This window comes from Pocillopora verrucosa, chromosome 4 (genome assembly GCF_036669915.1).
Source record: "Pocillopora verrucosa isolate sample1 chromosome 4, ASM3666991v2, whole genome shotgun sequence".
Classification (NCBI taxonomy): Eukaryota; Metazoa; Cnidaria; class Anthozoa; order Scleractinia; family Pocilloporidae; genus Pocillopora; species Pocillopora verrucosa.
Window position 1 is genome coordinate 27,315,747 of NC_089315.1, and position 12,384 is coordinate 27,328,130.

General features: G+C 38.1%; 5 protein-coding genes across 5 annotated transcripts in view; 2 read left to right on the forward strand and 3 right to left on the reverse strand.

The window, feature by feature from the left end:
- Positions 1-241: 241 nt before the first annotated feature.
- LOC131775283 (UPF0235 protein C15orf40 homolog) lies at positions 242-1,643 on the reverse strand. The gene is given in 3 exon segments (XM_059091373.2): positions 242-832; positions 1,318-1,586; positions 1,588-1,643. Coding segments are annotated over 3 exon segments (552 nt in total). The 3' UTR covers positions 242-605.
- Positions 1,644-1,815: 172 nt separating this feature from the next.
- Positions 1,816-5,397, forward strand: LOC131775279 (trichohyalin-like). Its single transcript, XM_059091368.2, has 5 exons — positions 1,816-2,231; positions 2,396-2,956; positions 3,056-3,435; positions 3,998-4,258; positions 4,788-5,397. Exons 1-5 carry the CDS (start codon positions 1,932-1,934, stop codon positions 4,840-4,842), a joined length of 1,557 nt encoding a protein of 518 aa, XP_058947351.2. The 5' UTR covers positions 1,816-1,931; the 3' UTR covers positions 4,843-5,397.
- A 326-nt stretch (positions 5,398-5,723) lies between these two features.
- LOC131775280 (UPF0235 protein C15orf40 homolog) lies at positions 5,724-6,779 on the reverse strand. Its single transcript, XM_059091369.2, has 2 exons — positions 6,452-6,779; positions 5,724-5,966 (listed from the first exon to the last, which is right to left on the reverse strand). The coding sequence occupies exons 1-2, from the start codon at positions 6,777-6,779 to the stop codon at positions 5,740-5,742; spliced, it is 555 nt and encodes a 184-aa protein (XP_058947352.2). The 3' UTR covers positions 5,724-5,739.
- A 255-nt stretch (positions 6,780-7,034) lies between these two features.
- On the forward strand, positions 7,035-9,685 carry LOC131775278 (uncharacterized). Its single transcript, XM_059091367.2, has 4 exons — positions 7,035-7,364; positions 7,451-7,545; positions 7,984-8,238; positions 8,822-9,685. The coding sequence occupies exons 1-4, from the start codon at positions 7,068-7,070 to the stop codon at positions 8,952-8,954; spliced, it is 780 nt and encodes a 259-aa protein (XP_058947350.2). The 5' UTR covers positions 7,035-7,067; the 3' UTR covers positions 8,955-9,685.
- Positions 9,686-10,246: 561 nt separating this feature from the next.
- LOC136280224 (tubulin polyglutamylase complex subunit 2-like) overlaps positions 10,247-12,384 on the reverse strand; it is a 2,556-nt gene continuing 418 nt past the window's right edge. The window contains exons 3-7 of the mRNA XM_066165116.1: positions 12,287-12,374; positions 11,959-12,085; positions 11,527-11,642; positions 11,000-11,163; positions 10,247-10,582 (exon numbers count right to left, since the gene is read on the reverse strand). Of these exons, the coding sequence (XP_066021213.1) occupies positions 10,316-10,582; positions 11,000-11,163; positions 11,527-11,642; positions 11,959-12,085; positions 12,287-12,374 (762 nt within the window). The 3' untranslated portion in view covers positions 10,247-10,315. The remainder of the gene's footprint in view (positions 10,583-10,999; positions 11,164-11,526; positions 11,643-11,958; positions 12,086-12,286; positions 12,375-12,384) is intronic.

Consider the following 12,384-nt stretch of genomic DNA (forward strand, 5'->3'; position numbering starts at 1 on the left):
AAACAAATTCTCCTTACCAGTACCACAGGAAAAGTATAGAGAACAGTGTGGAGAATATGGATACTAATGTAAGGGTGTAAAGGGTTTTCAAAAAAAAATCCCATAACAGTCTTATCATTTTGTCTTTTTATGTTCACTGGTGAATTGTGGAGTCTTAAAAACTGCGTTTTCAACATTAATTGAAGTGCACAGGAATTTTTTTTTGAGATTGCTCATCGCTAAATAACAATAACCAAACAAAGTTGGTAGAAGGATTTTATTCACATGAATAAACTACGTTAGAGTTCCTACATTTTAGGGTATCATTGAAGGTAATTTACCAAAAAACCATGAATAGTATTGAACAGAAGATCCAATCTGCTGCCTTTGTATATATGAAACAGTCAGCTTTCAGATGTTCAAATACATGTGTAGATGCCTTTTCCATCTTTGTCTGCATCATGTTTGCCTCATCCAGGCAATGAATTTGAGGGGGAGAGCCAAAAAGTGGGGACACTAAGTCATTCTACCAATTTTCTCGTGCCATCTCATCAACTCATGACCGCTGAAAAGGCCCTGTCACGGGCTAGCGTCTTTGTGGCATGCGTCTTGGGACTTTTTCTCTGCTAATTCTGTGAAGCCGCTCTACAAAGCACCTCCTTAACTTGTTCCAATGAAATCTCAGCTAAATCTACTGTAACCACCTTATTACGTGACTTAGATCCCTTGTCTAGAGAGATGGTTCTTGTCCTCACATTTAGCACCTCTGCTAGGTATCGTACGAGCTCCTCATTTGCCTCACCATCCCTTGCAGGAGCAGCAATCTGCACCCCAACCCCATCTGAAGAAATATCTGCCAAGTAGACAAGAAATTAGTATTACAGTGGTGACAAATACTTCAAATCTCACTCCACCACCTTTTTGTGAACAATTCACCCGTCACGTATCAATTTTGTATACAGTAAACCCTTAGCCAACCTCTTAGTATTGGGTAATTTTAAAGAATAAGGAAATATTCGTCTGCTTCTAAGAATTAAATGTAGTATCCAAGAGTTTTACCTCCTACACAGGATGTAAGTAATATGGCTATCTGAACCTAACTTGTTATTGGAGGTGAGAAGTCATCGTGAAAGGAATATCTTTTGTTTAAAAAAGAAGAGAATATCACTTTTCTTTTACAATTTATCAATAATTTGAACTTGTCGATCTACCCCTGTGCCATCCAAAGAGGGGCCGCTTTGCTACCGACCCAGCCCACCTCGGGGGTTTGGTTTTGGAAGAAGACCTTAGCGCTTTTAGCCCTACTCCTGTAGTCTGGTTTTTCATAAAAGTTCATACCTGTGATGTTACTTTGCTTTGCACCAGGTTTTGCCAGCACTCCCACAGAGATCTGGCCGTCTTTGGTCAAGGAGATTGCTGATTCGATAACTCCTGCCTCGTGTTTGTTTTTAAGTAGAGTTTGTTCTGTACTGCGAGTGACTTTTCCTCTTTTGGGCATTATTCTCGCGCTAGTTCGAAGGCCAGCGACGATTTTTTTCGTCATGCGACGGTGGGGATCACATATTAGCCAACGGCTGATGATAGATCGTCCTGCAAAAGGAGAAAAAGAGAAAAACATCAAAACAACTTTTACTTCGAACGAACCAGAAATTTCGTGAAAACATTAGAGCCGAAAAAAGTCAGCGGTTGTTTCTATAAGCATCTCTAAGATGTCAGGGTGGAGAGAGTGGAATGCAAAACCAATAACTAGGTAGGTGACAGAAGAACCCAATGTAAAATATATTTTTACGAGTTTTTGAATCTATTTTGACTATTTTCCGCAAGTTTCGTCGGCTGTAGAATGTTTTTACTTCAAAAATTCCATGGAAATCAGATACTTCACAGTTTTGGGTCAGCCCCTCCCCTGCAAAAAGTAAAAGCTTACATGGTCCCTCCGGAAATGGTTCAAAAACATGGCGGTCAAGAGTAACCTCGGCCGTTGTACTCGCTCGCGGAAGACAGCTACAAACGGTGGCATGTCGGATGACCTAGAAAATAAACCAGCAACTCGTACGCTTCGTTCGAAAAAGTCTGTTCTCTTGGTTTCGGAGAAAATGGATAACTGTAAGGTTGTAATAGAAAAACTGAAGTCAGACTTTGTCAACACAGTCAGGCATGCGAAGATTGGACGAAAACGAAGAAGGGTGGAAAGTGAAGACGAAGCTGTAATAGAGGAAGAGGAGCAAGAAAAAGAAGAGAAGTCTACAGCAAAGGTAAGGTAAAGGCTAAACTTCAGAATACCCCGCAACTCATTTCCGCCTCACTTACATGTGTCGGGAGGCTTCGAAGATCGAGGCATAACACAATAGACGCTATTCTTATTCAATGACATGTAAATGAGTTGCGGGGTATTCTGAAGTTGCTCCATATGTTTTAGCGAACAAGAACTACCAAGAAAAAGATAGAGGCAAAAGGGGAAGCATCAAGTGGAAGGAAACAAGAAGTTCACTATACTTCAACAAGAGAAAAACTGAAAGCTGTGCTTAGAGAGCCATCACCTTATTCAGTGTCCAAGTCACCCATACCACGTTCCCTAAGTACTACCAAGCCCTCTCCAGAAGGGAAAAGCCCACAACAGTTAGCTTCTGGTGCTGGTTCACACCTTAAAATGATGAGGGCACCTGATGACAGTAGTCAGGAGGACTCAGAGATTGTAATTGTGAAAGAAGATCCTGTTGCATTTGGTTCTTCGAAAGACAAGATGCTTTTGACTGAGAAGGAGAGGGGAAGACGTGATATCAGGGACTCTGCTACAGAGTTAAATTTCAGATCTCAAGAACACTTATCAGCTGAACAGTTGAGAAAGTATCAGTATCATCAGCAAATGTTGCACTTTTATTTGGCATATAACTCAGCAGCTCAAGCCCAGCTGCTCTCAAACATGCCACCAGAACAGCAGATGCTCTATCAACAGATGTTGTTTGAGCAGGAGAAACAGGTGAGTTTTATTTGCAAACTATCTTTTTTGTTGAACCAAATTCAGAGTTGTACATGTAGATTGATGTGTACAATAATAAACTTTGCTATTTTCATATAGGGAATGCACAGCAGCAGCAGTTCAGGTCATACTGAAACAAGAACGTTTGAGAAGAAAGAAACTCAAAAACCAAGTGACAGAACTCAAGATGAACGAAGATCAGATGAGGTGAATAAGAAAGCAATGCCTGCAAGGACCTCTCCTGATGAAAGTGAATTTCGGCGATTTCCAGGTAAAAGTGAGAGTTTACCATATCCATCATCACATGGCTCATCACCCAAGATGACACAACACAAGCTGTCTTCTGATGAACCTCCTGAAAAGAAAAGCAGGGTTGATGAAGCGTATGAACGTGAGAGAGAGATGGAACGTCTGAAGTACGAAAAGGAGGAGGAATATCTTCAGATGCAAAAGCAAAAGCAGCGGATGTCAATGTTTAAGTACGTCAATACTTATTGTTTCCAGCTGCTTTTGATATTACTTTTAATTTAACTCTTAAACCCTTAAGAGCTACTAGCATCTGATTTACTCCTTACAATATCACTACTGAATATATATTAAGGTCATGAGAATATAGGAAATGATCACCAACTAAATTATCCTTGTTAGCAACATAGGAAATGCATAGGAAATGCATAGGAAATGCATAGGAAATGAATAGGAAATGCATAGGAAATGCATAGGAAACAGTAAGGAGAACCTGCGTCCTGATGCTAAGGTGTACAAGGTTAATGGTTTTGTCTTCTCAAAACGTCTTTCAAAAATTAGTAAAAGATCCTCTCTGCGAACAGAAATTCGAGTTCAACTTAACTTAGACCCATCAAGTGTCCAGCCCCAAGAGGCAGGCATTGATTTTGATGAGTTTTGGTAGCATGGGAGGGGTGTGTGATGTTTCCCTTTTTCTCTCGAATTTCTTGAGTAGAGAACTTTACAACCATAAGAACATGGACAATTGTTTCTAGGCATTTTGTCACTTTTCTGTCTTTTTGTTCTTTGAATAAGGAAACTGGAGATTGAAATGGGTGGCACCTTTCACAAGCAACAAAAAACTCCAGAAGGGTCAGAAAGACGTGGAAATCTTAGTAGAGAGGAGGAAAAAATGGAAAATAGGAGTGAAAGTGGAAGGGATGATGAACCTCCTGAAAAGAAAAGCAGGGTTGATGAAGTGTATGAACGTGAGAGAGAGATAGAACGTCTGAAGTACGAAAAGGAGGAGGAATATCTTCAGATGCAAAAGCAAAAGCAGCGGATGTCAATGTTTAAGTACGTCAATACTTATTGTTTCCAGCTGCTTTTGATATTACTTTTAATTTAACTCTTGAACCCTTAAGAACTACCAGCATCTGATTTACTCCTTACAATATCACTACTGAATATATATTAAGGTCATGAGAATAAAGGAAATGATCACCAACTAAATTATCCTTGTTAGCAACATAGGAAATGCATAGGAAATGCATAGGAAATGCATAGGAAACAGTAAGGAGAACCTGCGTCCTGATGCTAAGGTGTACAATGTTAATGGTTTTGTCTTCTCAAAACGTCTTTCAAAAATTAGTAAAAGATCCTCTCTGCGAACAGAAATGCGAGTTCAACTTAACTTAGACCCATCAAGTGTCCAGCCCCAAGAGGCAGGCATTGATTTTGATGAGTTTTGGTAGCATGGGAGGGGTGTGTGATGTTTCCCTTTTTCTCTCGAATTTCTTGAGTAGAGAACTTTACAACCATAAGAACATGGACAATTGTTTCTAGGCATTTTGTCACTTTTCTGTCTTTTTGTTCTTTGAATAAGGAAACTGGAGGATGAAATGGGTGGCACCTTTCACAAGCAACAAAAAACTCAATAGCATTTGAAGATGACACTAGTAATGCAATATTTGAAGAGGATGTTGCATTTATCAAGTCAAGTTCAAGATCTGCCTGGTTTTCAAGCTCAAAAAATTACATGTAGAAAATTAGAATCAACAATTCGTGTCAGTATAATTTGCTTCTATATATTATTTTAGATCCTTGAATCCAAAGAAAGAGTGTCGGGCTTTTAATTTCTTCTCACAGTATCACCCTTGAATCAGAGTTAAATTAAGGGCGTGAGAAAAAAGGAAATAATCACCGATTTTGGAAGCACCTGATTGTTAATAAAACAAATTCTCCTTACCAGTACCACAGGAAAAGTATAGAGAACAGTGTGGAGAATATGGATACTAATGTAAGGGTGTAAAGGGTTTTCAAAAAAAAAATCCCAAAACAGTCTTATCATTTTGTCTTTTTATGTTCACTGGTGAATTGTGGAGTCTTAAAAACTGCGTTTTCAACATTAATTGAAGTGCACAGGAATTTTTTTTTGAGATTGCTCATCGCTAAATAACAATAACCAAACAAAGTTGGTAGAAAGATATTATTCACATGAATAAACTACGTTAGAGTTCCTACATTTTAGGGTATCATTGAAGGTAATTTACCGAAAAACCATGAATAGTATTGAACAGAAGATCCAATCTGCTGCCTTTGTATATATGAAACAGTCAGCTTTCAGATGTTCAAATACATGTGTAGATGCCTTTTCCATCTTTGTCTGCATCATGTTTGCCTCATCCAGGCAATGAATTTGAGGGGGAAAGCCAAAAAGTGGGGACACTAAGTCATTCTACCAATTTTCTTGTGCCATCTCATCAACTCATGACCGCTGAAAAGGCCCTGTCACGGGCTAGCGTCTTTGTGGCATGCGTCAAGGGACTTTTTTTCTGCTAATTCTGTGAAGCCGCTCTACAAAGCACCTCCTTAACTTGTTCCAATGAAATCTCAGCTAAATCTACTGTAACCACCTTATTACGTGACTTAGATCCCTTGTCTAGAGAGATGGTTCTTGTCCTCACATTTAGCACCTCTGCTAGGTATCGTACGAGCTCCTCATTTGCCTCACCATCCCTTGCAGGAGCAGCAATCTGCACCCCAACCCCATCTGAAGAAATATCTGCCAAGTAGACAAGAAATTAGTATTACAGTGGTGACAAATACTTCAAATCTCACTCCACCACCTTTTTGTGAAAAATTCACCCGTCACGTATCAATTTTGTATACAGTACACCCTTAGCCAACCTCTTAGTATTGGGTAATTTTAAAGAATAAGGAAATATTCGTCTGCTTCTAAGAATTAAATGTAGTATCCAAGAGTTTTACCTCCTACACAGGATGTAAGTAATATGGCTATCTGAACCTAACTTGTTATCGGAGGTGAGAAGTCATCGTAAAAGGAATATCTTTTGTTTAAAAAAGAAGAGAATATCACTTTTCTTTTATAATTTATCAATAATTTGAACTTGTCGATCTACCCCTGTGCCATCCAAAGAGGGGCCGCTTTGCTACCGACCCAGCCCACCTCGGGGGTTTAGTTTTGGAAGAAGACCTTAGCGCTTTTAGCCCTACTCCTGTAGTCTGGTTTTTCATAAAAGTTCTTACCTGTGATGTTACTTTGCTTTGCACCAGGTTTTGCCAGCACTCTCACAGAGATCTGGCCGTCTTTGGTCAAGGAGATTGCTGATTCGATAACTCCTGCCTCGTGTTTGTTTTTAAGTAGAGTTTGTTCTGTACTGCGAGTGACTTTTCCTCTCTTGGGCATTATTCTCGCGCTAGTTCGAAGGCCAGCGACGATTTTTTTCGTCATGCGACGGTGGGGATCACATATTAGCCAACGGCTGATGATAGATCGTCCTGCAAAAGGTAAATTCCAGAGAAAAACATCAAAACAACGTTTACTTCGCACGAACCAGAAATTTCGTGAAAACATTAGAGCCGAATAAAGTCAGCGGTTGTTTCTATAAGCATCTCTAAGAAGTCAGGGTGGAGAGAGTGGAATGCAAAACCAATAACTAGGTAGGTGACAGAAGAACCCAATGTAAAATATATTTTTACGAGTCTTTGAATCTATTTTGACCATTTTCCGCAAGTTTCGTCGGCTGTAGAATGTTTTTACTTCAAAAATTCCATGGAAATTAGATACTTCACAGTTTTGGGTCAGCCCCTCCCTTGCAAAAGGTAAAAGCTTACACGATCCCTCCGGAAATGGTTCAAAAACATGGCGGTCAAGAGTAACCTCGGCCGTTGTACTCGCTCGCGGAAGACAGCTACAAACGGTGGCATGTCGGATAACCTAGAAAATAAACCAGCAACTCGTACGCCGTACGTAAAGTCTGTTCTCTTGGTTTCGGAGAAGATGGATAACTGTAAGGTTGTAATAGAAAAACTGAAGTCAGACTTTGTCAACACAGTCAGGCATGCGAAGATTGAACGAAAACGAAGAAGGGTGGAAAGTGAAGACGAAGCTGTAATAGAGGAAGAAGAGCAAGAAAAAGAAGAGAAGTCTACAGCAAAGGTAAGGTAAATAACCTCTTCTCTGCTACTATAGCTTCACATGCTTCCTATCAAATGTGTCACCACATCTTGCAAAATATGTTTTAGCGAACAAGAATTGCCAAGAAAAAGATAGAGGCAAAAGGGGAAGCATCAAGTGGAAGCAAACAAGAAGTTCACTATACTTCAACAAGAGAGCGAAGGTAAAATTTTTAAGCAAAGAAATAATCCGCGTATGTGGACTGCAATTATAACAATTGCAGTAAAGAACCCTGATTTTCTCCATAATCCATGTATGTGTTACAAGATTCACAATTTTAACTTAATCGTTAAGCTATTAGAAAGTCAGTTTTTCTGCAGGTGTTCTCCGGGAGGTTCGGACTAATTTTCCTCTTCAAAATTAAAGCTAATGAAATTTGCACCCTTTAGATATTTCTCCAAAGATATAAGCAGAATAAATGGTTCTTCAGAATTAATTTTTCACAGAGTACTGAGAGGTAATGTGCACAGATTCCTGGCATCTGCAGAAGGGTTTTGAAGGGGGGGGGGGGGGGGGGAAACAAGGGCCTTATTTGAATTTAGCATTGGCTGCAGAGCCATCTTCCCTTTATAATCCTTGACTGTACTTTTTATTTAAATAGAACAGTCAAGTATACTGAAGAATCACAGGGCTTTTCGTCTCATTCAGAAGAAGAGAATGATAATGAGAATTCATCAGATTCTGAATCAGGCCTGGCATCTGGACACAAATCATCATCATTATTATCAGTTTCTACTGACGGGGATAGTGATTCACCCATACCAACAAGTGAACTATCAGATAGCTCGCATCAAATCAATAACAGTTCAGATGAGCTATCGTCAAGTAACAGTGATATCATAACATGGCGCACAAGGTAGATATGTTTAATAACCCTCTCACTCCTATGAGTGATCAAGACAGAGTTTCTCCTTACAATATCAAGCAAACAAGTGATGAGAATCAAAAAAATTTATATATATCAATTAGAGGATTATATGAATTAGTTCATCCAATACCAAATTCTCAGAACTAACTTCATAAAAATTATAAAACAGAAAGTAAAAAGTTAAACAAATAAGATCTTGGGAGTAAAAGGGTCAAGTTCTTGTTATTTTTTTCTGTACAATAGAGTTCTATCAATTCAAATGCTCTCTAACAAGAAAGACTGGAACTTTTGAAATAAATAATATTCATTGATAAAATCAGTGTCTTCTTGTCTCTTTTCCTTGTACTTTCACTGCATCATCCAGCTACTTAGGGATAAGAATAATCTAATTTATCAACAAGAGTGTGTTATCTTCAGTTGCTATAGTATCAAGTTCTCTTTAGTTAATTAATTTACAAGGAAATGTATAGTAACCAAAAGGTAGAATTCTAACTTGAATCAGATCTTGAGAGTTGAAGAACAGGGCTCCTGCTTCTTGTAACAATAAGCAACATTTATTCTTGTCTTACAGGAAAAGTCCAAGGAAAAAAGCTCAAGCAAGTTCAAGAAAAAAGATTGCTGAACTCTGTGATAGACTATCTGATTCAGAGGACATGTTATCATCATCGTCACCATCATCAAGTGAAGCATCACAATCAGAGTGACAGCTAAAGACGGAATTGAAGAAGTCTATTTAATCTTTAGAAGTATTTAATTAGTGTCTTTCCCTGTTGGTTTTGTTTAATTTTCAGAAAGAAAGAATTGGTGGTAGCACTAAGCGTGAGGGTCAATGATCCATCCATTTTTAAGCTGTATTCTCAGAAGAATCACAGTATTGCTAAAGGTTCTTATCTTACAGATCCCAGGTTCCCAGCTAGGTGCTTTTATCTTTGACAAAGTTAGTCACCTATGGTACCAGGGCTGTGCCAGAACACACCCCTGTATTTAGACATATTTGAGATCCAAAAGCCTGCATATAGCTTTATGCTGCAAGTAGAAAACAGGGTTGGAACTTGTGATGAGAATTAATCAAACATGTTTCCATGATTTTAGGCTGTCCATGCATAATGCAGAGTATTTTCATATTTCCTCTATTAATTTTTATATACTTTTCAATAATCTTGTAATCTTATTTATTTTGCATCAGATGTCTAACATTGTGTTTGCCAAAGATAGAGACTTACACTTTAGTGAAGAGTTTTATTGGATATATCAAATTTTAGTTTTTATTTAAATATTAGTACTATGCATACTATACATGAAGCACAAATGTGCAGCTGGTAAATACCATTATATCCTGGAGACTTACATTCATATGACTTATAGTTTATTGAATTTGAACAAAATACTTAATCAGTGAAACTTTAACCCTTTAACTTCCAAGATGTGATTGTCAATTCTTCCCTCTAGCTGCTAAACATTTCCTTGTTAATAAGTTACAAGAATTTGGTCTTAGATCGGGATAAAAACTTTCACCCAATGAGTGTAAGTATTCTTAGTACCTGTTTCATGGATAATCGGTGGATTTACTGGGAGAAGTTACATGTCCATCACTTCTAGGAGTTAAAGGGTAAAGTACTCATTTGCTCCAATTAAGAGGGGAGGCTGCAGTTTATATTTCCTTAAGGAATGTAAGCTGGAAGGGATTTGATCAGTGACAGAACTGTCAACACATCATTATTTCTTTGTACTATTATTATGTTGATAGAACCCTGCTCAAAACTGTTTTGCTTTTCCATCCCCATTGCAAATTTGAGATCGGGGAAGGTGATGATTTACAATATCATTTACAAAATAATTCCATTTCCATTTTTGCCATTTTCAAAAGCAATAGGTAACCTTGACTTCCAGTAAGTTAGTTTCCAGTAATTTATCCCTTTGGTGCTTTTCAGACAAAAGTTGTGGCTTTGCTGTTCATGAAACACACATCAAAGTGCACTTTAAGACAAAGAGCTGTACCTTAGTCTTATAAAACAGCTTTGGTAACCACATCAAACAAAGTGGAGAAATTTAAAACATGTTGTTTTCATCTTGGTGCTGATCTACCAGACTGCCCCTGTTGACCCTGACTTGAGTTTTGAGTCTTTCCCAGAGGTGGTTTCTTTGCCTGGGATAACTTACTCTTTCCTTTGTCAGTTTTACCTCTAAAGAGTCTGTTTACATCTAATGAGTTGAAAGGAAGATTTGTAGCAGACTTATTTCTTTCTTTTGAATTTGGCAACTGTTGGCCTTTTTGTTCCACATTAGCCATGTCAATGGCTAATCTAGTTGGTGCATAGAGATTGAACCATTGCTGTAAATAGAAGAAATGATTTCCTATTAGTTTCCACCAAGTTTCTGCAGAGACACCAACCCTCAAAAATAAATAAGGAACCTTTTAACTGCAAAAACCATGAACACCAAAAGAGAGAGTCTGCTCTGAAAACTTCATTGCAAGTTGCTCTTCCTTGAGTGAATGCTGGTCTAATGGAAGTAACCTCTGTGCTCTTCCAAAATTTTTTCTGAACTGTTTCTAGTACACATTTATCATAAACTTCAAAGTTGAGAGAATTAGAACTTCTGGTGTCAACAGTCTTTCCCAACGACACATCATATTTACCACTCAGTCCATGGGCTCAAATCAGGACCTTCCAATCCAGCGCATTAATCTTAAGTCAATAATAAGTTACTGATTAACTTGTTGCAAAATCGCAAATTGAGTTATGCCTACCTTTGTTTCTGGACTTAGACCTGTTGCAGTAAAAAGATATTGCCAGAGAGGAAGGCCAAGATGTACTATCATCATTCTGAAATAATCAGTGAAAGATGAAGCAAGATACCACCATTCCAGTGAACGATCAAGAAACCAGATCTCAGGTTGTCCTGTTGTTACTCCTGAGAAAAGAGGACATTGTGATGAGCATTGACAAGTTTTTTTTCTCTATTTTGAGCACATACCAAAAATCCGCTAATTTTGAGAACTAGCAAACTTGCAGAGAAGAGATAGAAAAAATGAAGGATATTCCAATGCCAAGAACTTAGTTGACATAAAAGAATGTCCATGTTGTGGTTCAATTTTATCCTTGGTTCAAATTTTATTTTCCATTGTTTCAAACTTGTTATCATACATTACAATACCCAAAAACAAAAGAAAACAAAATTTGAACCAAGGATAAAATTGAACCACAACATCTATGTCAACCATTTGGCAGCTTGGAAAAATCTACGATTTTATTTGAACTGTCCAACTTCACCCACCAGCTTTGATGTCTTTGTAAACCAAACAGACTTTACGATAGCTGTCACATAGATCCAGCTCAAAAACCTTGCAGCGATTATCAAAGTGTGGTTTTATATGACCTGGTGAGGAATTAAAACAAAGGAAAGAACATCATCTGATGATCACTAGCACTTCTCAGTTTTAGCTGGGACAGATCTTTATTATTGACAAAATCATGGTATTCAAGGTCCTGTTTCAGTGGTAGATCCAGGGGGGTAGGATCAGGGGTTCAGATCCCTCTCCATCAGATCTGACAAATTTTTGAAAAAAAGCTTCTTGAAATGTGGGATCACATATTACTTCTTAACAAATATATTCACTTGGCCTGAATCATTCCTTTGCTTATATATGTTAGGGTCCAACATAAAGAAAAGTAGTTTTTTTTTTTTAAGTCAAAGGATGCTTCCCCTCTCCCCCTCCCTCTGTCAAATTCCTGGATCTGTCCCCATGTTTCGTCAATACCTTGGCCATCTTTAGACAGCAACACTAGACCTGTAACAGGATTCAGCTCCATTTTTCCCAGTGGTAAAACACTCCCTGATAAAATGGAGAAAATAGATATGAAACAACGAATCAAACCGTCAAAATGTTCAGTGATAATTCTAAGAAGTCTTACAAGCCAAGTGACCCAAAACTCTTTATGACCAAAGTTTCCTGCTTCCTGCAGCCTGTGAAGGCACCAGGAAACATTTACTATTACTCGCATTATTTTTTCAAAGATGCATTGTCAATAATTACCATCAAACTTGATGCTCCACTGAATTAACAGTCCATTTGTTGTGAGGAAAAAACTCTTTAAGTCCTCTGGCAAGATACACATGTTCTTCTATTAAATA